The following is a 27,802-nucleotide window of genomic DNA, read 5'->3' as shown; positions in this document are numbered from 1 at the left end:
TAATGATGTGCGTATACAGTTGGTATTTCAAGTTTATATCTTAATCTGGTTTTATTTACTCTTAGTAGAGTAGATTGCCCATAGGGCTTTTTTTTTAAATAGAAAATATGCTGGAAATTAAGCTTCGAACTTGTTTATCCTCCATAAAATGGTTTCATCATAGAAAACACTCGCTGTGGTTTTTTCTGTTTATATTTGTTCATACTAAAATGGTTAACCTTTCTCTTTGTAACATAGAACAGTGCATAGAATTTCCTGTATGGGACAACTTCTGGTGATACATGCACATTCTCCAAGTATGATCTTAGATGCATATTAATTAATCTGATACTGGATTTGACTTGTGTATTATCCCTGATTTAGAGAAAACTAATACCCAAATATGTCTTTCAGGCAGTAACAGAGAAGAATTTTGAGACCAAGGATTTTCGAGCCTCCTTGGAGAATGGCGTTCTGTTGTGTGAGTAAGTATTTAAAGCATTTAAAAAATAATTCAAAAGCAAAGGGGCGCAAGCGCGTGCGTGCGTGTGCGTGTGTGTGTGCCTGTTATGAGGTGTCTTCATTCCCCACCCCCCCCATGGCCACCATAGTCACTGATATGTCTTCTTGGTAACAAGTGAGATTTGATCCCTGCAAATTGACACCCTGACAGTACCAGACAGTAGGAAGGGGTTATCGGTCTCTGTATCTAGAGATAACATTGGTGAAATATATATTATTTTAAATTAGTAAACAAGAAAGATTCTGTTATTGCTTGATGGGCCGGTAGGTGTGGTGGTTGAGAAGCAAGCCCTATCGCATAGCACCAGCTCTCATTTGCTGTGGATATTCTAATGTATGGAGTTGCCTGGTTTAGAAGTGAATTTAAAGCTTGTTTCCTTCATCAGTAAACAGTGATGATTGTAGAACAAATTTAGGCTGTAGCAAATTTTTCTTTGAACCTTTAAGTGGAGTCATTACGTTATCACAATCAATTTGAGTCACAGACCAGCCATTCATTCAATTAATATGATATTACTGAGAATCACATCTGAGGCTTTGGTTATCCTAAGTCAAATAGGCTTGTGCCATGATTGATGGTACGGGGCCTACAGTGTATGTTTAGTGTAATGTTTTGTTCCCCACTGGATGCAGAATACAGTTAGCCGGGTGGTGACCTTTGGGGATGAGGGGCACACAGTCTGTGGAATAGAAGAATGCAGTCCTGGGTGAGGGTCCAGGTTGCAGACGTGAGCAAATAAAGTATAAGAATGTACTTGTGTATGTACCCACATTTTTGAAACCACTTAAGTATTCCAATCTAGACACTTATCACATAAGTATTTATGGAATGTGTCCACAAGCAAGCACTGGGAGTGTATGTGCTCATACTTAGATGATTTTGATTATCCTTTTAAAGGAAGATTGTTTGCAGCAAAGATCAGGAGTCAGAGGGCCTAGGTTTGATTCCTTGCTTCATACTTTTGGGCATTTGAGCAAGTGACTTAACATCTGAGCCTTATTTTCTCATCTGTAAGGTGGAGATCAGGGTATCTGATCTGCCTAATTCACAAAGGTGCAAAGTTCTGTAATACAAATATTAAGGTTTCCATAAACTATCAAACTTTGTATGAATACAAGTTGTTGTTAGGAAGACAGCCTTGAAGATAACAGTCTTTATCTCACCAGCTCTGTTGGTAGGTGTTCACACTTCTTTGTCTTAGAGCAGTGTTATTAAGTTGAATCATATGAAGTGTTGATATTCAAACACCTGTGACCTATAGAAATGTCAATTTCACGTGATTCTACCTAATATGTAGTAGGACAGGCATATGCATAAGGGTCACAAGTAAAGTTTAAGGGATGTTTCTTGTCCTTTTCTGATGCCACATTCAGAGTTGTTGTTGCCAAATAGTGTTTAAACTAATATTAGTAGGTCACGTGGCTAGCTCAGTTGGTCACTGATAGGAAATTATCTTGGTTTGCAAATTATATGTTTTTTATATATTCTAATGTGTTCAGAAGATGGAGGGAAAAATGGCTGTTACACGCATGTGATCTGAAAAGAACCTTAGCTATGAGTGTAGACTATTTAGAGCTTTGCTGCAAAATAACTCTGATGTCAGTTTTAAGTCCCATAAGTCAGGATAGGAGTTAGGTGGGCTTATGTAGGCAGTGGGCCTATGGAGCACAGAGTTGTTTTTAGACATCTGAAAGCATACAACCCAAATAGGTGATCTTTTTAAGAAGTCACTTTTTGGTTATATAGTTCCAGTGATGAACTATTACTCAAAATATTTTTAGGGATCCCCCTTTTGGGGGCATAGCCTCCATAACTAGGTCATTAAACATACTTGAGAGTGACAGTTAGTGTTTTATTTAAAATGCAATTTATGCAGCAGCCTAAATTACTTGAGGTGATTTCCAAAAACTATATCCAACCTGAGTATATTGTTACCAGTGAGGATATTCAGAGTTGATAAAAAACTGTTTTGATCACAGGCAGTACTGTTAGATTAAATATTATAAGTTCTACCTTAATGGTCACAGAAAACATTTAGATGCATGTTTAGAGATATATTAGTTTTTTAAAAATGTCATTTAAATTCACAATTTCCAGAAGCTCATTCTTAGATTGTTTCCTTATTGAAATAACACCAATTTGGGGTTTTGTGCATTACTAGCTAAGTCTAATCAATCTATTTAGTACCCAGTATTCTTTATTTTTATTTTTTAAATTTATTTATCTTTGGCTGCGTTGGGTCTTTGAGGCTGCGCGCAGGCTTTCTCTCGTTGCGGTGAGCGGGGGCTACTCTTCGTTGCGGTGCGCGGGATTCTCATTGCGATGGCTTCTCGTTTCAGAGCACGGGCTCTGGTCACGCGGGCTTCAGTAGTTGTGGCGCATGGGCTTAGTTGCTTCGCAGCATGTGGGATCTTCCCGGACCAGGGCTTGAACCCATGTCCTCTGCATTGGCAGGCAGATTCTTAACCACTGCGCTACCAGGGAAGTCCACCCAGTATTCTTTTTTTTTTTTTTAAAAAATTAATTAATTAATTAATTTATTTATTTATTTATTTTTGGCTGTGTTGGGTCTTCGTTTTCTGTGCGAGGGCTTTCTCTAGTTGCGGCAAGCGGGGGCCACTCTTCATCGCAGTGCGCGGGCCTCTCACTATCGTGGCCTCTCTTGTTGCGGAGCACAGGCTCCAGATGCGCAGGCTCAGTAGTTGTGGCTCACGGGCCTAGTTGCTCCGTGGCATTTGGGATCTTCCCAGACCAGGGCTCGAACCCGTGTCCCCTGCATTAGCAGGCAGATTCTCAACCACTGCACCACCAGGGAAGCCCAACACCCAGTATTCTTTAAATGAATGTTTCCCAAAAGTAGTGTCAGTAAATATTAAGCTGTGGTAATCAGTAATTTTAGTTTATGATGGGATCCCAAAGTACCACATGATGTTTGTATTAAAAAAATCTCTTAATGGTGAATTGCATTGTTTTTAGCCACTGGTTAATGAAGGCATTTTAATCTAATAGATGTAGTGTTGGAAAAAAGTCCAGGTAACTATATTCTGTATAAATTTATAACTAAAGAAAAGCCTAGCTGGTTGGTCTACAAAATGATTAAGCATCATTGTTTGATCACATATGCCTGAGTAGTTATTATGTCTAAGAGGAAAGCAAAACCTGCTGTTCAGAAGCCTGGTATTGTAAACCCTGACTTTTAAATTAGTGGTAAATATAGTAAGCTGTCTGTCTTTGAGAATATTTTGCCCATCTGAGATCTCAAGCTTTAGCTGAAATATGACTTAAAAATAAATTCAGATTTTTAAAATATTCTATAGGAAAAGGCTGACTTCTGTTTGGTTCACTGCCAGAAAAATTACCAATTCTTGTGAAATATAGGGTCTGCTTATTGCCTTTTAAAAATCTCTAGGCATCCTAGTTCATTATCACCATTAAACAGTTTTCTTATTATTTTATCTAGTAATTTCAGCAGTCTTTTATGCTTTAGTAAGAGTTTATCCTTTTTGAACTGGCATTCTGGAATATCAAAGTCAAGAGTTGGAGGAAATGAGCTCATTATAGCTTTTTCCCAACTGGCACTGTACTGACATTTCAGATAGTTTAAATTGGGTATAAACTCTGCACTGAGGTTTCAGACAAGATACACATCTGAATAATGAGGGTAGTTATGTGCATTTATTACCTTTTAATCTGAAGTTAGTATCTTCTGTAAGTCATTTTAGTGTCATTTCGTTTGATTGACTGTGGGATCCAATCAGTTGAGGGCTAAAGAATACTCCCCCAGTCAAAGTCTGTTGTAGTAATTATTTTACTGTATACCTCAGACATGCAGTCTCTCTTGGCTTTATTAAACAGTGAAATGTGAACGAAATCTAATTTGGGTTTTTTTCTAATTAGTAAAAGGATTGACAGGGGTCAATAAGGTGATTTCAACTCCTTGTTATAATTTTCTGTGAATTTTATTAATTGTATTCATTCATCTGTCTCCTATCTTCAGTGTTTATTAGGGTTCCTGAAGACTCCCTTACTATATATTTAAAAATATAGGAGATTTGCCACTACATAAGTACCTGCAGTCCTCTCTTGCTCTGTGGTTCTGCAGAATTATTTCTCTTTAAATATATCTAGTTGGAGCATATCCAGCTAGTGATTAGTAATTTCACAGTTACTCATCTTATGATAGCAATCTTGGAAATATTTAAATGGAAACATTATTATCTTTATGAAGTAAGAAGATGTATTTGAAGGTAATCTTATCGGGTGTGTCTCTGGTTAGTCAGTCAGTACTTCCCATCCCTGGAATAATGCCAAGTCTTTGCTCTGTCCCACGTCAGCCATACAGACGTTTATGCCTTTTTGAACTCACGGCTCACATTTTTGAGGAAACTCTTCTCACACTGGCACCCGGCCTTCCTTTCCATGGCTTGCAGCTTGGAAAGAGTGGAGCAAATAAACATTCACCTATTGGTTTGAGAAAACCTATTTCTATTTATATCTGCTATGTGAATACTATACTGTCTTCCTGAAACGACTGTAGTATTTTGTTAAAGGTGCATTCAAAAAAAGAAAAAAATTATTAAAGAATACTCCTGTTAATTTACTGTGGGATACTCAGGTGATTGTTTTAAGACATCAGACAAGATAGAGAACCTTGCCACTTCTCATTCATGCGAGAGAGCTCTGTGCTTTGTTAGAGTTGGAGACTTTCACACACTGATTGACAGCGACATCAGTGGATTCTTGGGGCTTCTATGCAGAGCTCCATGTAAAGCTCAGGGGTCCTTCTGTAAGGATGAAGGCTTTTTTCTTAGAGCTCTTACTGGTTTTGAATTTCCTGAGGACAGGTGCATTCATACAGTTCTCCAGCTCACCAACGCTATCAATTGACCCTGATCCATGTTATAGCCATTTGAAATTTAAGTAATAAGAACTATTTTTCTTCACTTAAAGTGATACAGACTTCGAAGTTTCTATATTATTTGATAATTCAGTAGTACGCAAAGATGCACGTGTTCAAGTTCATAAAGATAATTAAAATTTTTAAAACTGCTTTCTCTTCATGGCAGTGTTTTATGGTTGCCATCTGTATACAGTCTTTTTAAGCTTCACAGTCAATTTTTTCTGTAATTTTATATCCACATATAGCAAAACATCATTTTTTTTAAAAGTAGTTTTTCAAGTTGAAGGTCAGCTTGGCAAACATCGATTTAAAAATTCACTTCTGTAATGGTAGTCATGTTATACAGACTCATTGCAAATTTTGCAGAGGTTTTTTTAAATTGTGACCTCAGACTTGAAGGTAGAAAGCTTTGGTCCTGTCTCATGAACTTGCATGTACCATCTACAGGGCTTTCTCATCCTAAATATAAATTACTAAGAGGAGGGCACACAACATTTCAGTGCTAGGGTCTCTGAGGAAAAAAAAATGAGAATGATGTTCTACTAAAAATAAATAGGAGTAATGTATGTGCTAAATGTGTGTAATATAAACAATTTATATTAAAGTTGATCAGAAAAAGGATATTTTTGAAGTAGTTTTTTGATGTCATGCAGGCTCTCAGGTAGGTAATGGAAATCCACGTGTTGGCCAGGAAATGGTGAAAGTACAGGAATTCTAGCCGGTGCAACGAGAAGTATTAAGAAAGGGAAATGAATATTGCAAAAAGGACAAATATATAATGATATCACATCAATTAAAAGTAGAGTAATTGCCTTATATGAGAGACTTAATCTCTAGAATTTTTACATACCAACAATCATCAGTCAGAAAGTCAGATGAGATCTAAGGGATAAGGGCAATAGTGAAAAAGTTTAGAACACAGTTTACTGTTTACTTCAGAGAAATGTGTGAGACTTTTATTTTGTATGTTGAAATGTAATGGTAAACTATATGATTTAAGAAATGGAATGAAAAACTGTATTTCCAATAGTTGTCAATTTGTTTATAATTTTAAGCCAATACCCATGTTAAATCTAGTCAGACTTTTCTTAGAATAAATAGGATTTTAACATTCATAGGGAAGAATAAACAGGTGAGAAAAGGAAAAATCCTAAAACTAAAAATTTCTGTGGAATGAGACTGTCTCAATATTAGAACAAATGACAGACTTGAGAAAGCACAGTAATTAAAAAATTATGGATTGCTTTATAAATGTACATATTAATGTAATTGGAAGGTCCAAAATACATTCTTATGCATAGGAAGTTGTGATAAAGGACAGATGAGAGAATGGAGAAGAGATGAGTCACTCGATTATTTGTATTGGGGTACATAATTGGCTAAGAATTAATTTACAAACTCACCATATACCACAACTCAACATCAAAAAAACAAACAACCTGATAAAATAATGGACAAAGGACCTGAATAGACATTTTTCCAAAGAAGACATGCAGATGGCCAACAGACACATGTTCAACATCACTAATCATCAGGGAAATGCAAATCAAAATCTCAGTGAGATACTATCTCACACCTGTCAGAATGACTATTATCAAAAAGACAACAAATAGCAAGCGTTGGTGAGGATGTGGAGAAAAGGGAACCCTCGTGCACTGCTGGGGGGAATGTAAATTGGTGCAGCCACTATGGAGAACAGTATGGAGGTTCCTCAAAAAATTAAGAATAGAATTACCATTTAATCCAGCAATTCCACTTCTGGTTATTTTCCCCAAGAAAACGAAAACACTAATTCAAAAAGATATATGCACCCCTAAGTTCATTGCAGCATTATTTACAGTAGCCAAGATATGGAAGCAACCTAAGCATCCATTAAAAGATGAAGGGATAAAGAGGAGGTGGTATATATGCACAGTGGAATATGGCTCTGCCATAATAAGAATGAAATCTTGCCATTTGTGACAACATAGGTGGACTTAGAGGGTATTATGCTAAGTGAAATGTCAGACAGAGAAAGACAAATACCATGATTCACTTAAATATAGAATCTAAAAACCAAAACAAGTGAACACATATAACAAAACAGAAACACAGTCATAGAGAACAAATAGGTGGTTGCCAGAGCGGGGGGGTGGGGAATACGTGAAATAGATGAGAGAGATTAAGAGGTACAAACTTCAGTTATAAAATAAAGGAATCATGGGAGTATAGTCAATAATATTGTAATATCTTTGTATGGTGACAGATGGTAACTAGATTTATCATGGTGATCATTTTGTAATGTATAGAAATATTGGATCACTGTGTTATGTACCTGGAACTAACATAGTGTTGTAGGTCAATTATACTTCAGTAAAAAAAACCCCAAACCCAAACCTTACATATACCAGAATATAGCGTGGATTAAAATAATAAAAAGCTGAGAAAATAAAATAGAAGAATTAAAAAATTTTTGGAGGCAGTTTAAAATTCTAAGCTTTGAAGGAATAGAAAAAACCCAGAAAAAATAGACTTGAAGTCTTATGAAATAGATAACTCTGGCAAATAACATTCTGGGAAAAATATTTTAAGCAGAATTGGCTTAAATATTATCTAGAGTTCAAATAAACTGGTAAGGTACACATTTGAAAATCTCAATAGACAAATGAGCAAAGGATGTGACCAAATACTTCACAAATGAAGAAATACTACTGGAAATAAATAGTAAAATCTCTACTTTCAATAGTAAGAAATAGGGCTTCCCTGGTGGCGCAGTGGTTGAGAATCTGCCTGCCAATGCAGGGGACATGGGTTCGAGCCCTGGTCTGGGAAGATCCCACATGCTGCAGAGCAACTGGGCCCGTGAGCCACAACTACTGAGCCTGCGTGTCTGGAGCCTGTGCTCTGCAGCAAGAGAGGCCGCGACAGTGAGAGGCCCGCGCACTGCGATGAAGAGTGGCCCCCGCTTGCCACAACTAGAGAAAGCCCTCGCACAGAAACGAAGACCCAACACAGCCAAAAATAAATAAATAAATTAAAAAAAAAATAGTAAGAAATAATTATGTTAAAATCAGATACGATTCTTAAATTGAACTAGTAAATAATTTAAAATCTGTTAAAAAAAATGATGGCCGTATTATGGCAAAGTAGTCTATGATATCCTCAAAATGACCAGTTGAGTATAAGCTGGTACAGTGCTGAACAGCAATTTGGCAGTATCTATCAAGTAATTATATGCTAGTTTATTTATTAATATAAACATATATTTATCATAAAGATTATAAGACTTTCCCCAATAATTCTTTTGTTTTGGACTCTAAGACTACAAAATGGGGAAAAAGGTATGCATAAAGCCTCTTCATAGTGGAAAATATTAAAGAGAGCTTAAATATCTAAAATGTGATACATAAAACATTGGTAAGATTTTTTATATCCCTTACAAGCAGTGCTTATAAAGGCTGCAACACTAGGGAGATCACGCAGTGGGGAGCTGACAGGCAGAGGGAAACAGTGTCACTCTTTTATCATACCATGAGGTAGACACAGGAATGCTCCCTGCTGATGCAAAAGTAAATTGGTTCATATTGCCAGGTTCCTTTCCAGACAAGTACCAAGAGCTTGACACTGATGATTTTATTTCTAGAAATAGAATATAAGAAATGATAAGGAGCATGGTCAAAGATATACATACAGACATGCATCCAAGCAGTTTTACAGTGGCAAAAGTTGGAAAGAACCTAAGTTCCACTGTGAGAATCCTCTGATTTATATGAAGGGATGGAGCAGAATTTGCGATGTTACTTAATAGTGAAGAGCGAACCAGGACAGGAAACCAGAGTCCTCCTGCTAGACACGTATGGCTCTTGATGTTGTATTGGGAAATGTCCTGTTACTCAGCAAGATCCATTAGTACCATAACTGTTGATGTTGCCTAGAATAAGAGGACTCTGCTGTCACACCGCTCGAGCTTTGCTAGACTCACTTGAGGATGCTTCAGGCATAACAGTGAAGCTAAAAAGAAAGTCCTGTCATCATGAAATGATGATCATCAGTGCATTGGTACTGACTTGTTGCTACTCCACCTACTTTCCCATCTTAGCATGTATTGTGAACCATTTATTTGTGTTGTGTCCTAATTCAGCAGTATTCAAAATTACTGCCACACGAATTCTAGACATCAAACTTATATTAATTTTACTACCAGTCTTTAAAAATATCAATCCTAAAGTAATCATAAAATTTTGTATTGAATGTTTTTAAACTTTAAAATTTTAAATTACATATGCTTATTACTTTACCCATGGATGTGTGATCACTACTGAAGGTGGTTTTTATTTTTAAAATATTACAACTTATGAATTTAGCTGTAGATAATTAATTAAAGATCTTAGTAAAAAATGTACTTATGATAACCAGTCTAAATTAATATATCTGATAGAGAGCTTACTCTCTCTTTTTTCAAAAAATATTTATTTACTTATTATTTATTTATTTAGGCTGCGCCGGGTCTTAGTTGCGGCCCTCGGGATCTTTGTTGCGGCATGTGGGCTTCTTATTTGCGGCATGCATGCGGGATCTAGTTCCCTGACCAGGCATCGAACCTGGGCACCCTGCATTGGGAGCGTGGAGTATTACCCACTGGACCACCAGGGAAGTCCCTAGAGAGCTTACTCTCTTGATCAGCATTTGACAATCAGGAGAGAACACTGAAGATTGACTTGTTTGGTAACAGAAAAAATAACAAAGGGGAAAAGCACAAAATCATGTCTAGCATTTGAGTGCAACTAAAAAAGTTCTTCTAAATTTATTTCTGCAAAGAAGATAGAGATTTTGAATCATTCACAGAAAAATTTCTGTGTTCGAAGTTAGTGGGTTTATAAAATATTTGATACGCCAGGTCCTTGGATGAGTGCTAGGAGATGTGTTTGGAATGAGAGAACATTGTGGCACTTAGCACCTTCACTGGCTGGTTGCTCTGTGGCTGATCCCTGTTCAGTGCTCTGTCTTTACTTGACATCTGTTTGTTGAGCAGAGTCTGCATCTCGAGGAAACCTAGACAAATGATTGTGTCGAGTAACAGATAAAACAAGGCATTGCTCCTTAATTTGTAAGGAAATGTGTAATATCTTTAGTATATCTTTTAAACAAATATTTAGCTTCCTGATAGGAAAAGTTTGACTAATGTGGGGATATATGTTTAGAAAATGCAGCCGACAGAAAGATATTAAAAATATGTATGCGTCGGGCTTCCCTGGTGGCGCAGTGGTTGAGAATCTGCCTGCCAATGCAGGGGACACAGGTTCGAGCCCTGGTCTGGGAAGATCCCACATGCCGCGGAGCAACTAGGCCCGTGAGCCACAACTACTGAGCCTGCGCGCCTGGAGCCCGTGCTCCGCAACAAGAGAGGCCGCGATAGTGAGAGGCCCGCGCGTTGCAATGAAGAGTGGCCCCCACTTGCCGCAACTAGAGAAAGCCCTTGCACAGAAACGAAGACCCAACACAGCCAAAAATAAATAAAATAAATAATAAAATTAAAAAAAAATATGTATGCCTGAATGACTAACCAAATACTTATAGGTTAAAAAGTTCACTCTCATTGCATTGATATGCTCTTTGATGTCAGTCCTTCTGGTACATGTGGAAAAAATCTTTGGAAATAGGAAGCCAAAAGATGTCTCTCGATTTTCTACCTCTGCTGAAGAGCTTTCTGATAAAGGGGAAATGAGATTTGGCATTTGGAACTAGTTCCTGGAGACCAAGACACAGAGCATCACATTCTAGTTCTCATTAAAGCCTTTTATAACTGAGCCAGACGCCATACTGAGCTCTATGTGCAGTTTTCTTGGAGTGTTGCCTCTGACTTATATTTGAAGTCAGGTCACATTCACTGGTGACGAGATTTCTGAACAGAGGCAACTTCCTAGCATCTGTGATGTAACTCAACTCCCTTGGAGGGAGGGGACGATACATTTTGGGGAGGAGGAGAAGAGGAAGTAGATAAAACTGGAGGAAAGAGACGAAGGAGAGGGGCTGTAGTCTTTTTTGCGGGAGTGCTCTACCATGGGAGACAGCAAGTGCCTAGGTGTTTCCTGTTCTGGTTTTCATCTTACTGAAAGAGCACACCCCTGGTATGCTAGCAAAGCGCATGGCCATGAGGGAAAGCTTGGGGGAGTCGAGGTATGATTCTACATAGGATTAGAGGGGTGGGGCAAAGGGATGCAGGCAGATAAAGTGGTCCCTTGACTGCCTCTAGTTCCTTGTGTACAGAGGTATTTGGAAATTTAGCACGTTATATGGTTCTTAAATAGAGCCAGTGACCTGAAGCCAGTGTTGCCTTTAGGAATTCCACATGTGTAATTTTTTTTTTTTAATTTTATTTATTTATTTATTTATTTATGGCTGTGTTGGGTCTTCGTTTCTGTGCGAGGGCTTTCTCTAGTTGCGGCAAGCGGGGGCCACTCTTCATCGCGGTGCAAGGGCCTCTCACTATCGCGGCCGCTCTTGCTGCAGAGCACAGGCTCCAGACGCGCAGGCTCAGTAGTTGTGGCTCACGGGCCTAGTTGCTCCGTGGCATGTGGGATCTTCCCAGACCAGGGCTCGAACCCGTGTCCCCTGCATTGGCAGGGCGATTCTCAACCACTGCGCCACCAGGGAAGCCCCACATGTGTAATTGAAGAATACTTATTATGCAAAGAAGTTCCATTTGTGAAAGAGAGTAGTATCTCTCTTGTGTGGCACTTGTATTTTATTTAACATAAGACTATGCCCTATTCCTTTAGATAGACTTAAATTTCACAGAATTTTAGATTTTATGAAACCTGTTTTTCTCCCCAGAAGAAGTATGCTAATCTTTCTTTAATTGTATATGAAAATAATTACTCGTGATTCATAATCAGATTGGATGTTCACTATTTGCCAAAACTACATGAGGATTTTCTCCATATTCTAGTGCTTAGAACTGATACCATTTTAACAGTTGACAAAATAAAACAGCATTTTCCTCTAGTGACACCACTTTTTTTAGAGGGTAGTTTGCATGTTATCCAGAGTGTTGTTTTTCCTTGTGGTTATTTCCATGTTTGTACACATACGAGGAGGCTCAGGAACGGATGCCAGTCCGTTGGGTGTATGTTGCTTCTAAGTAATAGCTCTGAAACTTTCTGATGAGGGAGGAGTCTCTATCCCTTGCCTCCTTTGGCTGACTTAACTGAGAGTAGGCTGTGTTATTATCCATTCCAGAAACTGTATTAAAAAAAATTCTCTTGATATTACTAACGCTGTAATACAAAAATGGTAAGTGAAGTAAACAGGTAAATGGAATGATCTGGCCAAAGTTACCAGTGACTCAAGTGGGTGGAGGCGGAATTTATGACACTGTTCCTTTAATAAGGACAACTGATGTCAGATTTCCCTGACATTTTATAAGGTGCCCCAGCTCATATTGGTGTCTAACTTTTAATATCACAGAAAGATTACATTTTAAGATTCAAGTTCCTGTAGGAAAGTCACTGTCAAACTAGTGGTCAACAACTGCTACGAATTTCTTGGTTGACGCTATGCTAGAATTATGATTCTGTTAAGTAATGTTTCAGTTATTTGTACTATGCGTTGCAAGAAGCCACCAGTAATAGAATTCAAGAAATACTTGCTTAATAGGGAACAACTAGAACAATTAAATTGGAAATGTCATTTCTTATAAACCTGCTCAATTTTTTGCTAGCTCTTCAGCTAGTGATTAAAGAAAAATATTGTGACCATGAGGGAGAAAGCCTTCCTTCCTACGTGGTTTTCAGTGCACAAGTAAGAAATTAGGAGTCAAAGAGTAACAGTTCTTGGAAATGCTTAAAGTCGAGGGGTGGTTCTGTCATCTATGTTAAGTTATCTAAAGATCTTTGTGTGAAGAAACTATGAAAACAGAAAAACAGCTTTTGTTCACCAGACTAAATCTTCATAAGCCACTGTTTTGTAATTTTGAATCCTGTTAACAACATTCTGAAGCTTATTAAATTGAGACTTTTGTCTTCTTTATTTTTAGCACACTCAAGTGTATATATAAATCTCTGGAATGTTGAAGGAGTGACATTCCACAAGTGTCAGATTTTTTTTTTTTTTTCTGTTTCCCATTGTGAAGGGGAGACCAGTAAATTAAGAATGTTTGATTCTTTCTCCTATATTTGCTTTCCTTTTGGAACTCTGTTACAGAATAAAGAATTGTGTTTTTGTGGAAGCATTATTGAATAGGAAAATCATTGTTTCAAATTATAGTTTTCTGGCAGTGATTAATGATTAATTAACGAGGCTAGCTTTACTAGAAAAACATTATTATACTATTAAGTTTCTACATGGCTTGGCACTGTTATCAGTGCACAGCAACAAAAATATAGAATTCACAATAATCTAGATTTAGAACCAAAAATTGTACTCTTTAAGTTTCAGGTGTCAAAGCTGGGTTCTAAAAGTGTTTTAGAATCTAGAGACTTACAGATATCCTTGCAGATTCTGTAATAACAGCATAAACTTTTGTTCAGTGTTAGATTCTGAAGTGACTGTTAGCCTATTTTGGAGAGTTCTGGTGCATTTAAATTTTTACCCAGTCATTCCGCAGTGATAACAAAGCAATCATAGACTTGAATGAGTTACCAATGGGAAATAGTTGTTATCTGGATGAGTTCCACCGCACCCTTTAAGTATGGCAAAAAAAAAAAATATATGGTTTGAATCTATCTTTTTAAAACATGGATCAGTTTGAGAAAAAAAATCAATAAAAATGATTAATAGAAGAAGTATTCTTAGGTTGAAGAGAACTATATTATAATGAAAGAGATTCTTAAACTAACTGTTGAAACAGAATCAAATATTACCTTTCTTTAACAAATGTGGAACTATTTTTAAGGACATGCCTTTGAATGTAAAAGTGTGTCTATATGTTCTAAGAGGCCCGTTTCACTGTTGTTGGCATTACTGGGCTCTGACTTATTTTCTTAGTTATTTGCTTTCTGTTGGGCTCTTGGACCTGAAGAAAATATTGGGATCGATGAATGACATGTATGATTTTTGAGGATGTTAAAAAGAACACTAAACTAATATTGGCATTCTTGTAACTGCCTATGTTGTTTCTTTATTTACTTTCAGTTTGGTTAATAAGCTTAAACCTGGTGTCATTAAGAAGATCAATAGACTGTCCACACCAATAGCAGGTTTGGTAAGTAATAAATTATCTTCAAAATTAGACTTGTTTCTGAAATGTAAAAAGATGGGCATAAACACGTTCTCTTATCTGGTGTTATCATAGATATTAGATTCGGGGTCCTTTTTCTCAAGAAAAGTATTTCTAGTGATCTTGTCCTTATATCTTTAGTTCCTCTTTCTGTTTCCATTCTGCCTGGAGGCTTTTATTCTATTTATTTAATTTTTTGTTTGTTTTGCTTTTTGTGCCCTCAAACTGCCTATATCCCCCTTTTTGGCCCATTTCTTCCACAAATTGCATTTGTTTAGGATCACGGTCTTTCCGAAACTCAGCCCTCCGTATATTGGTTGCTAGTTGACCACAGTTTATGGAAACTGGCCAAAGCTGATAAGTTGTTACATTTCAGGTGCTTCGTGCTTATACATTGCCCTCACTCAGCATGCAGGTTTTGGAGTGTATTTGCAACATACTTAAGACCTGTCAGCTCTTTTGGTTTCCTACCAACATCCTGTGTGATGTTGGGCAAGTCACTGTCTTCTACTTTGCCTCAGTAATATTTTCCATAAGATGACTATGGATGACTCTCTAGATTCATTCTAGCTTTAAATTCGGAGTTTTGTGTATGAAAAAAACCCCATACTGTCATTATATACATTCTCTGCTGTATCAAGACCCTAGAGAGATCAGTAATAAAGTGGGACCATATCTTTGGAAATAAATAATTCATAATTACAAATGATGGATAATTTTCAAAATGTTAGCAATCCCTAAGAATCAAGGCTGACGATGGGAGTCAGGTAAAAAATTAATTTTACAAAACACTCAAGTTTAAGACAGCTAATAACTGGAATGTAAATAACATATGTTAATATTTTATCTTTGGAATAGTCAAGCTGCTTATGATACATTCAGGAACCTTCTGTTTGGCCATGCATGTGTTTGCAGATGTTAAAAGCATGACGGATTAAAGGTAGCAGTACTAAAATTTCTGGGTTTGCAGCTGGCATGAAGGTGTCATCAGAATTTTGACAGGAGTAAGTTGGTGGCAGAGTGTTTATTATTAAAAAATATCTGTCTAGGAGAGAAAGCAAGAAGAGTTTTTACAGTTTTTTCTTTGAAAGATCAGAAAATTACTATTTTCTTTTGAAATATAGAATGCAGTTGACCCTTGAGCAAAGCGAGAGTTAGGAGCACCAACTTCCTGCGCACTTGAAAATCTGTGTGTAACTTCTGACTCCCCCGCAAACTTAACTGCTAATAGCTTACTATTGACCAGAAGCCTTATTATAACATAAATAGTCGATTAACCCGTATTTTGTATGTTATATGTATTATCAATATATACTGCATTGTTACAATAAAGTAAGTTAGATAAAAGAAAATGTTAAGAAAATCCTAAGGAGGAGAAAATACATTTACAGTACTGTACTGTATTTATTGAAACCATAAGTTTACGTTGTCTGTTTACAAGTTGAATCATCTGTCTGTCAATACCAACATCAGTATTGTCTCATATGATACAAAACACTATAGCTGTTATAAATATTTCTAACATCAGTCATAAAATTGAAAAGGTAATGTGAAAAAGAAATTCATATTTATTTAAAGGTATAATGATTCATGCATTAATAACAAAGAAACAGCACTATGATTGCTTCATGGTTGCCAAGCCTATACACTAATAAATGAATCATTATATGATTTTTGTGGCGTACAGTATTACAGTCATATTTATAATACAGTATTAGAAACATTGTTACATTGAAAAGCCCACTTACCCGTGATGATAGTCTGATATGCAGTTTCTCCAATCATGAGAGAGAGAGAGGCATATTGTACTGTAATGTAATTCCTTGAAAGCGAAGTTATAAAACAGTAAGAAAACTAACAAATAATTTTATATTAAAGATCACTCACCTTATGCCTGTGTAAGGAGAGTATCTACATATATTTTATGCATTCATGATATATACTAACTTTTTCTTAATTTTTTTGATATTTCTAGGCTACATGGTTCATCTGTGAGTTTTTTCAAATTGTCACAAATCTCCAAAAAATTTTCCAATATATTTCTTGAAAAAATATCTACATATAAATGGACCTGTGCAGTTCAAACCTTTGTTGTTCAAGGGTCAACTGTCTATATATAAAGTTCCAGAGAAGTTGGGCTCAAATATTAATTCCTTCCTTCTTACCAAGTTACATCTATTCTATTTCTGTCATGACTAAGCAGCTGACATGATATTTTTATTGGTCTCAAACTTGGTTGGGCAAAAAACTTCATATATATGCATATATTGCAATGTACATATATGTATGAATTACTTCTAGTAATATAGGAGTCAGAGGTGTTATTTAAGGAATAAAGTTAAAGAACTTTTGTTTTTGAAGTCTTCCTAGGAAGAAACATTCAATTTAATAAAATAAGTATGTTTTATATGAAAATAACTTTTACGAAATAACTTCTGTGAAAATTAAAAGTATGAATTGTATTGAAAGTACTCTGTTTTTTTCAGATGGCTTGAGTTATTCTCAGTGTTATAGGTTGAATTGTGTCCCCCCTCCTCAAAAAAAAGATACAGTACAGGCATACCTCAATTTATTGTGCTTCGCTTTAGTGCACTTTGCAGATATTGCATTTTTTATAAATTGAAGGTTTGTGGCAACCCTGCATCGAACAAGTTTTATCAGCCCCATTTTTCTAACAGCATTTTTTCACCCCATGTCTCTGGGTCATATTTGGGTAATTCTTGCAGTATTTCAAACTTTTTCATTATTATTATATTTGTTTTGGTGATCCATGACCAGTGTTCTCTGATGTTACTTCTTTGACTCTCCGAAGGCTCAGATGATGGTTAGTATGTTTTAGCAATACAGTATTTGTTAATTAAGGTATGTGTGTTGCTTTATTAGACATAATGCTACTGCACACTTGCTAGACTACAGTTAGTATAAACATAACTTTTATATGCACTGGGAGACAAAAAAAAATTCATGTGACTTGCTTTATTGCGGTGGTCTGGAACCCAACCCACTATATCTCTGAGGTATGCCTATATACTGAAGTCCTAAACTGCAGTACCTCAGAATGTGATCTTATTTGGGAATAGGGTTGTCACATGGAGTATGGGAACAGAGGTCATAATGGAGTAGGGTAGGCACCCTAATCTAATATGATTGGCATTCTTATAAGAAGATGGCCTCGTGAAGGCAGATACACACAGGAAGAAAGCCATGTGACAACTGAGGATTGGCGTGATGCATCTACAGGCCAAGGAGGAGCAAAGATTGCCAGCAAACCACCAGAAACTGAAAGAGGCAAGGAAGGATTCTTCTACAGGTTTCATGGGAGCATGGCTTTGTGAATACCTTGATTTTGGACTTCTTGTCTCCAGAACTGTGAGACAATAAATCTCTGTTGCTTTAAGCCACTCGGTTTGTGGTACTTTGTTATGGCAGCCCTCGGAAACTAATACAGATAGGTAAATATTTTAGTTAATACTTGCCTTTTAAAAAACTTCTTATTTTGAAATATAGATTCAGAGGAAGTTGCAAAAAAGCAGTACAGGGAGGTCCTCTGTGCCTTTCACCCCAGTTTCCCCCATTGTAACATCTCGTATAACTCTGGTACAATATCGAAACCAGGAATTCACACTGGTACATTCAAAGACTTTAATCAGATCCACCAGTTTTACATGTAGTTAATGCTTTTTTGGTAACAAAGAGCAAAGATGCTTTCAAGCTAAGTGAGAGGAAGAGTGCTTTATTGTGAGGATTTTCCAGAGGACTCGCATTAATCTAGTGCTCAGGCATAAACGTGGCAGCTGCGTTCAACATGATTACTTTTTTCTGTCCCATTTCTAACAGGAAATGGCATCCCTTAGTTGCGTTTCCCAAGAGAGGAATCTGAATGGATCAGATTACCTTTTCTTTTTTTTAAATTGGAGTATAGTTGATTTACAATGTTGTGTAATGTTGTGTTAGTTTCAGCTGTACAGCAAAGTGAATCAGTTATACGTACACATATATCCTCTCCTTTTCAGATTCTTTTCCCATATAGGTTGTTACAGAATATTGAGTAGATTTCCCTGTGCTATACAGTAGGTCCTTATTAGTTATCTATTTTATATATAGTAGTGTGTATATGATAATCCCAATCTCCTAATTTATCCCTTCCCCCCACGTTTCCCCTTTGCTAACCATAAGTTTGATTTCGAGATCTGTGAGTCTGAGATTACCTTTTTTTTTTTTTTTCTTAATAGAGATATCTTTTTTTTTTTTAACAGATGAAGGTTTTGAATTTATTTATTTATTTATTTATTTATTTATGGCTGTGTTGGGTCTTCATTTCTGTGCGAGGGCTTTCTCTAGTTGTGGCAAGCAGGGGCCACTCTTTATCGCGGTGCGCGGCCTCTCTTGTTGCGGAGCACAGGCTCCAGACGCGCAGGCTCAGTAATTGTGGCTCACGGGCCCAGCTGCTCCGCGGCATGTGGGATCTTCCCAGACCAGGGCTGGAACCCATGTCCCCTGCATTGGCAGGCAGATTCTCAACCACTGCGCCACCAGGGAAGCCCCTGAGATTACCTTTTTCTTTCCAGGCTACAGATCTCATGGGTCAGTAGCCAGCTAGTAGGTGAGTTCCTTAAGGGAGAGAGTGGTCTTGGCTAACTGGGCTGTGGTCAGGAGTATTCATTTCCTTTAGTTTGTTCAGTTCTGGTGTGTGGGTTGAGGTGGTTTCATGAATGAAGTTTGTGTGGGGTAGATACCAAGTTAAGTCAAATACAGCAATAATTACACAATTTCTGTGCAAGGATTTGTTAAGCTATGTGAGCGTAGAGCTCCAAGCCCCCTCTTCCGTTCCTCCCTTTTTTACTCTCTTCTTCAGTTATGACTTTTCTCTGTTTCATGTCCACTGCCATGTGTATTTAGCTTTGAAGCCAGGGCTGTGGATTTACCCATGGCAGATGGACCTGTGTGAAACACTTGGAATATCCCCTGAGCAATGACAACACAGAGGGAGATGTTAAGATGATTTAGAAATATATTGAATGCTTTACTTAAAACATTCATATGATTATATGATTTTTTTTTTCTTTAGGAAGGCAGTAATCATGTTCTCATAGATCTTCTAGAGATACAGCTTTCCTTGCTTGATTGAGTTTTGTAAAGAAATACATTTTCCCCTATCCTTTAAATTCTCTTTGTTCTTTATAAAGCCGTGCTTAAAAATTCTAACCCAAGAGTTTGAGTCTTCCAAAAAATTAGCTGGTGTTAAACGTGGGTATGTTCAAATCATTGAAACTCAAAACCAAAACTTTGAGAATTAAAAAACTCAACCTCAAAACAAAACCCTGAGAAACAGGCAAGATATTCTGATGGTGAAAAGAGCCGTTGAACCAGAATAATATTTACCATCTGCAGTAGTGTGCATGTGACACAATATGTGTAGAAAACATCAAGGAAGTTATTAACCATAAGACTTATAGTCATCTTGGACCCCTAATGGTTTACTTGTATTTTCTAAAGCAAGGTTTCTCAACCTTGGTACTATTGACATTTTGGGCTGGATAATTCTTTGCTGTGGGAGTCTGTCCTGTGCATTGTAGAATGTTGAGCAGCAGCCCTGGCCTCTACTCAATAGATGCCAGTAGCACTGTGCCCTCCATCCCCCCCTTGTGACAACTAAAAATGTCTCCTGACATTGCCAATAACCCCTATGGCATAAAATCATCCCTGGTTGAGAACCAGAGCTAAAGAATCAAGAAAGTAGACCCTACCCTTTTACATGGGCTAGTTTGCTGACTGACTACAGATTTGATTGTTCTCATGCTTGGCATTTCAATTGTGATTTCCCTTTGAAAAGCAATGGTATCCTAGAAAATTTAGTTTGAATCATTTGTTTGTTTGAATGTTTGTGTCTGTCAGTGGGCTTAGTAGAAAAATCCTTGGTATATCCGGACTTGCATGAAAAATATGGGCTCAGTTTGAACATCTTTGCTCTAAAGTGTTATTCTTTCAGATTCCTTTAAGAGTGGAATGTGTAAGCTTGACTACAGAGGCTGGGAAAGTTGTCTCCTCATTCAGGAGTGCTGTAGAATGTAGGAAATGGGCAAAAGATGCCAGCTAGCTTAAGCTGTTAGATGTGTCATTTTCTCCTGCCTTCATAATGGTTATTTTCAGAAATAAGGCAAGTCTATGGGTCTGTTCTTACTGCCATTTTCCAGAAGGTTATTAGTGGTCAGTGTTCTTGTACCTGTGTAAAATTACTTCTGATTCATTCATCTTCACTCACGTATACACTTGGGTGTCAGCAAAGTAGTGCAACCTAGTCTATGCCAAGGTCACTGTTGAAACATCTAGTTGTTCCCTTCCTCTGTAGTAGAAAATTCACCTGAGGAATCAGCTATAAAATTTAAATATTCTGATCCAGGTTTTATCATGCACTTTTCTGGAAACTACTCTTAAGCAATGACTATATTTATCCTATTAAAAAATTTTTTTTAGTAAAATAAGCCCAGGGGTTGGGAGAGGGGAGGTTTGTGAAGCGCTGAGTTTGTGAGTTCTTTCTACAAATAAAATCAAAATGTGAGACCTCGAGACAGACTGTTTTCAGGAGAAAAAAACTTTCTTCTGTTTCCTTTCCTTTCTCTTCCAAGTAGAAATAATGTAAGAAGTACAGATATAATTACTATTTTCATTCAAGGGTGGTACTTTGCTGGGTAATAGGCAGGAATGAATTTTGTATGGTTGAAGAGAAAGTACTCAAGGAATATTACAATGTGACTTGCATGAGCAGCCAGTGTGAATATATGCCTTGCTTGAAAGAGTGGTGATTGAGAGTTGCTCTGTACTAGGTCAAACCCAGTGTGTGTCTCAGCGGGAATATCTCTCTAGTTGGTAATAAGCAAGATACATTTGTGAAAATATTTGGATGTTAATATATGCAAAACACTGATAACAAGCTGCAGCATGGGAAGAGAGGGGAAAATGGTGTAGAGCTAGTTTAAAATAACCATTTAATGGTAAGATCAGTAGTGTCTATTTTCTGGTCTTGAATTTTATTGCTGACTTTGTAGATTTGTTGAAGGAGATCTTCCACCTAGTAAATTTGGGAGAGGCTTCCACCAAGCAGATTCTTTTTGATTCACTCATCCTTGCCAATTTGATTATTTAGCCAATAAGAGCAGGATTCATACTGAGCTGATTCTGACTGCCCTGCTCCCCATCTTTAGATGGATGGGGGTCAACATGGAGGTCCCTCCCATAACCCTACTCTTGCCTCAACTCTTAGTTTTCATGTTCTTGATTTCCTCACAGTTGATAAATAACAAAGGCTAAATGTTTCTGTAAACTACCATTTCTCACCTCTTACTGTATTAGAATAATTTCATATATGTTGGATCAGACCTTGGAGTTTTGAGTTAAAAGATTTTTTTCTTTTCTTTCATTTCCTAATGAGACAGTGAAAGTTAAACTATATCAATACACTTGATTAAAACTGCTCAGTCGTGGTCTCATGATTAAAACTCTATTAAAGAAATGTTTTTATTACAAAGGGAAGGTGAACCACTGTTACAAGCTGTGTAACACTAACATTTAAACTATTCTTATTTTACTAACATGCAAATCTCATTATTTTCTTTGAAAACAAAACACCAATAACACAAATACGGAGTACTTTTTCTTACTTAATAAAGACAGAAGAGTACTATAATGTTACCATTTTTAGTGTACTATTTCACTGGTGTAAGAAATCATAGCATAAAAGTTAGCCACTACTAAAAAAAAGATCACTTTGTGCATTTGAAATGACATTTTCCATGGTTGTATTTTAATGTAAATAATTTTTTTCTAATGTATCTTTTATTGGAATTTCTGTGGATCACCATCTGTATTTTGAAATGGTTTGGGGTTATCCAGTAATCAAGTCTGAGGAAACAGACTGATGTGCATTGAATGTCTTCAAGGTAACAAATATTAGATATTAAATATCCAAATGCCTTAACACCTCCATGTAAATGGCATATAAATAAGTCAATGTTGACTGAGTTATTTATATAAAGTATTTTTAGGAGATCTCCTCAAGTTTCCTTGTCACCCTATTTTTCTCCAACTCTCAACTGAAATTAAGTATCACCAAGAGTAGAAACTTAGAAACTTAGTGTCAACGTTGAAATTGGTTACAATGCCCTCATAATTATTCAGCACTGTAAATCAGGAAACTCTGGTTTTATTTCTAGCCATAATCTCTTAGTCATGGCGTTGGCACAAATTTAGGAACACTTCCCTATGGTTCCAAAACTTACTCGTTTTTAAATCGAAGATGAACATTTATGCGCCAACTTTCAGCCTTGAGGGCAACTTTTTTCAAAACGTTAATGAATTAGAATTCCTAAAGCAACACTGTGATTAACTTTTAGAGTTAAAAAAAAATTGATTCAGAGTAAGATTATGTCATACACGACAGTTTTATTCAGATACAAAGACACTTTGAACAATCTCTCTTTAGTCATCTTCTTAATGTAGAAATTGGAAAAGGAAGAGCAGATGACATTAATATGAAATAGAACCCAGGTGTAAGACTGGTGTCAGGGCACTGGTTACTTGATGGGGTTTAGGCCCATGACTATCCCTCCTTTCCTAAAAATACTGAACACCTACTCCGTGCCAGGTACTGTTCTAAGAACTTGGGACACAACTGCAAGTAAGGCAGAGAAAGTTGCTCCCTAATGGAGCATAGTCAGTAAGTCGATAATAACCTGTCAGATGCCAATAATTACCATGAAGAATCTAGAATACCTTGTCAATGACCTTAATTATACTGAAAAAATAAAGTGAATGGGTAGAGAATGATTGAGTGCATGAATGAGAAGTATTACAGAGAAGGTGCTCAGGGGTATCTTATTTCAGGAGCTGGCTTTTGATCAGGGACCTGAATGAAGTGAGGGAGTGGGAAGATATGAGGATGGGTGGGAGTTTTCCAGAGAGAAGGAAAAGAGGGGCGGGGTCAAGGCAGGATCAAACTTGGACCATTAAGGAGGACTCTGCGTCTGGAACTGAGTGAGGCAAAGAGGTAGGCCAGCAAGGTTGTATAGGGCTTTGTGGGCTTTGGTGAGTAGACTGCATTTTACCCTAAGCCGCTGGGGATGAGAAGCCGTTGGGGACTTTTGAGAGTAATTTAATTTGTTGTTAGAAATTATTGGTTGTCTGTGATAAAGGATGCACATATTTGTGAATACACTGAAACCCACTGAATTGTACCCTTTGGATGAATTGTATAGTATGTGAGTTAATGTCTCAATAAAACTTAAAAATAAAAAAAAGATCATAGATTGGTGTTTGAAGAGTGGACTGAAGGAAATTGAGAAGCAGAAAAGTCAGTTAAGGAACAGCTTCAGTAATTGTGATGATTAATTTTATGTGTCAACCTGACTATGCTAGGGGGTGTCCAGATATTTGGTCGGACATTATTATATTATCCTAGGTGTGTCTGTGAGGGTGTTTTGGGTGAGATTAACATTTGAATTGGTAGACTGAGTAAAGCAGATTGCCCTTTCTATTGAGAGTGGGCCTCATCTAATCAGTTGAAGGCCTGCCTAGAACCAAAAGTTCAACCCTCCTATGGGTAAGAGGAAGCTACTCTTGCCTCAGTGCATGAGCTAGGACATTGGTCTTTTCCTGCCTTCAGACAGACTTGAACTGAAACATTGGCTCTTCTTGGGTTTCAAGGCTGCTAGCTTTTGAACTTGTAGTTATACCATCCCACGGACTCTCCTGGTTCTCAGGCTCTGTCCATGGACTGGAATTATGCCATCAGCTCTCCTGGGTGTCCAGCTTATAGATAAGCAAATTGTGGGACTTAGCCTCCATAATTGCATGAGCCAATTCCTTATTATAAATCTCTTTATATATGTATCCTTTTGGTTCTGTTTTTGACTAATACAGTAGTTCAGGCAAGAGAATGTGGTTTCAATATTGGGAATGGTGAGAAGTGGTCAGAGTTTCCAAATGTTTTGATGGAAAGAGTGTGTAGGACTTACTTATGGGTTGATAGAGAAGCCAGGGTTTTTGTATTAGTAGTTTATTGACATAATACATATGGAGCAGAGGGTTGGTGGAGGGGAGGGGAGAACCAAGAGACCCTGTGTAGGATGAGACAATGTGCATAAGGTGGCAGATTTGCAAATGTCCAAAAAAGTGGTCAATGTTGATTTTTAGATGTTATTCCCTAACAACATCATGGAAAAGATGATTAAAGGGATGGTTTGTGATTATTTAACAAGAAGGAAAATAATCACTAGAAGCCAGCCTTGTCCACCACAAATAAATGCTCTAAAGCAACAGATCACTGGGCTGGTCCCATGGAGAGTCCAGGAGACCTACTAGAGGTCATGAAATGGCCCACAATGGATTTTGCTTGACTTACACAGGTTTTGTTTGTCTTAAAAATTTAAATCAACATTTGCATACCCTCATATTTTAGATAAAATCTTCATCCCTAGCTTTGCAGTGAATCTGGTAACAGCAGGCCTGTATTCCCCCAAGGCAACCATTATATGGGGTGTCCCATAGACAGGATGGGAGCCTCTGGTTTCTTTGTTCTCTTTTGTCATCTCTTTGACATTATGCCCATTTTATTCATTTGTATTTGATTTATTCATATGACCATCCTTGGCCTTTTAGGCATCTGTCTTAATTCCTGTAATGTGTCTGTTGTTGTAGCCTTGGTATTGTTGAGATGGAAAAGCGGACCAGATAATAATGTCTGTAGGCGAAATCTTAAATAATTGAGAAAAAATACTCAGTTTTAAGGACCTGAATGTAAATCCATGTAAACTTGGAGAGAGGTTTCTGGCAGTTTGCCTTAGGGCTTGTACTTGCCCTATTTTTATTTTTTTAAAAAAAAAAGGTGGGATGAAAACATGGGAAATTTACTTAGTCTAGTTTATAGATGTTGGAGTAATAACACATAGCTCATGTACTGGATATCAAAAACTGAAACTAAAAACGATCCGAATGGGCCTCAGTCTCCAAAAGGATATTCATCAGGAATATATTTCCACTGTATTCTATTGAAAAAAATCAATCACATGAATTCTGTGATTTTATATTAGCTACAAATGGAATCATGCATTTTATGCCTTTTTCTGTGACACCTCACTAATAGGATCACATGACTTTCAATTCAGATTCTTTATATCCACCTTATTTTTATTCTAAATTTGACTAGCTTCCTGGTCTGTTAAAACTAACAGGTCTTCTTCCTATGAACTGTGATGTCAGTTCATAGGAGGTGACTACGCCACTGTACGTGATCTCAGCTGACAGTATAATATAGATGCCACAATACAAAGTACCTGTGGTCTGCAACGAGAGAAGTTGGGTAAATTCTCTCCATTTACTGATCACTTACTATATGCTAGAAACTGTGCCAGTCACATATCTGTTTCCTCACTCCATCCTCACAATCACTCCATTATCCTCATTTTACAAGATGACCATTATTAATGACCTTTACAGTGATGTTTTTTTGTGATAATTAACCACACTTGGAGTCCTGTCTTGAGTTACAGATGCTTCACTCTGAGAAGGGAATAGCACACAGGAACCTGTTTTTAAGGAGGCTTGGTAGCTGTAGGCAGAACAGCTCCCAAAGATGTTCACACTCTAGCCCATTGAACCTGTGAATATGTTGCAAGGCAAGGGGGGCTTAGGTTGCAGGTGGAATTAGGGTTGCAGGAGAGGAGCCTGGATTAGCCAGGGGGGCCCAGTATAATCACAAGGGTCCTGATAAGTGGAAGAGGGAGCGAGAACCAGATAGATGGTAGTGGAACACAGACTCAGCCCGATGCTGCTGGTTTTGAAGATGGAGCGAAGGGAGCCTCGGGAAGGAAAAGAAAATCGATTTTCTTCCAGAGCCTCCAGAAGGAATGCAGCCCTGCCGACACCTTGATTTTAGCCCAGTGAGACTGATTTTGAACTTCTAACCTCCAGAACTGTAAAATCATAAACTTATCTTGTGTTAAGCCACTGAACTGTAATTTGTTACAGCAGCAATGGGAAATTAATACAGTGGTTAAGAGCATGCACTTGAGTTGAACTGCTTGGTTTGAATCCTAGCTTCACTACTTACTGGGTGACCTTAGGCAAGTCACATACCTCTTAGGCCTCAGTTTCACCGTGTGTAACATGGGAACAGTTAGACTTTGTAAGCTTCTTTTCATGGGAAGTTGAGATTATTGGGAAAATTAGCTATTCTATGGAGAACCAGTTGGGATAATAAGAGAATGGAAAAATGTCACATGAGGGACCAGAGATGTTGAGGAAACCAGGGATATTTAAAGAGAAGATGTGAGGTGGGGGGAACACATGGAGTGTATGAAGTAGGAAAGCTCAAGGGCTCTCCTGTGGGAGAAAGATGAGATTCATTTTGCATTAAGTAGGCAGGGTTAGGATCAATATTTTATAATTACAGTGAGAAGTCTTTGGACTTTTTTGACATAGAAATGACTAAAAGTGAGTCGGCCTCATAAAGCAAGGAGTTCCTGGGGTTGGAAAGACTTAAAAAAGGGCTGATGATCCAGACATATCACCTGTAAAAGAGTCTCTGAAGGGGGTGGGGCGGGGGCACTGAAGGAACACGAATTCCCAGCCATCTCCAAAGTTTTACTGTGTAGTTTTCCTTCATTAAACATGCTTTATTGATTCATAAAACATGCATTTTAGCATCATTATGACACGTTGATCTAAGCAATTACTTGTTTCACTTTGGAACATACAACATGGATAATTTGAGGACAGAACTTTGTTTTCTTTTCTTCCCATTTTGTCCCGTCCCCCCACCTTTGGCAACCAACCAATCTGTTCTCTGGCAGAACTTCTTAAGAATCTATGTCGGCACCTTTTTTATTTTATTTTATTTTTTAACAGAGTAGGTAAGTTTTAGAATTACTTCATTTTTGATGTAAAGTTTAATAGAAATAATATGCAAGACCGTACCTTACTTCATGCTGCAGTTTGACAAAGGCTGTTATGGCTCCTGTGTAGTTAATTGTAACCCGAGTTGATTAAGCATTTCAATAACTAGCCTTTTTTTGTTGTTGTTGTTTTTAACCTCTTTATTGGCGTATAATTGCTTTACAATGTTGTGTTGGTTTCTGCTGTATCACAAAATGAATCAGCTATACGTATACATATATCCCCATATCTCCTCCCTGTCACGTCTCCCTCCCAC

At 37.4% G+C, this 27,802-nt stretch overlaps 1 protein-coding gene and 1 long non-coding RNA gene across 22 annotated transcripts in view; one reads left to right on the top strand and one right to left on the bottom strand.

The window, feature by feature from the left end:
* The window catches only part of LMO7 (LIM domain 7), a 195,668-nt gene that overhangs the window by 60,487 nt on the left and 107,379 nt on the right, over positions 1-27,802 (top strand). For all 21 annotated transcript variants that reach the window (XM_082434769.1, XM_082434768.1, XM_082434764.1 and 18 more), the window contains 2 exons: positions 394-464; positions 14,514-14,583. In XM_082434769.1, the coding sequence (XP_082290895.1) occupies positions 394-464; positions 14,514-14,583 (141 nt within the window). The remainder of the gene's footprint in view (positions 1-393; positions 465-14,513; positions 14,584-27,802) is intronic.
* Positions 3,035-27,802, bottom strand: LOC309647493. Its single transcript, XR_014256084.1, has 3 exons — positions 16,347-27,802; positions 8,912-9,020; positions 3,035-4,932 (listed from the first exon to the last, which is right to left on the bottom strand). It is a non-coding gene; the product is annotated as an uncharacterized lncRNA (long non-coding RNA).

Source organism: Balaenoptera physalus (assembly GCF_965194825.1).
Source record: "Balaenoptera physalus genome assembly, chromosome: 18".
NCBI classification, from domain to species: domain Eukaryota; kingdom Metazoa; phylum Chordata; class Mammalia; order Artiodactyla; family Balaenopteridae; genus Balaenoptera; species Balaenoptera physalus.
The sequence above is the reverse complement of the archived record's forward strand: the minus strand, read 5'-3'. Positions and strand labels throughout refer to the sequence as shown.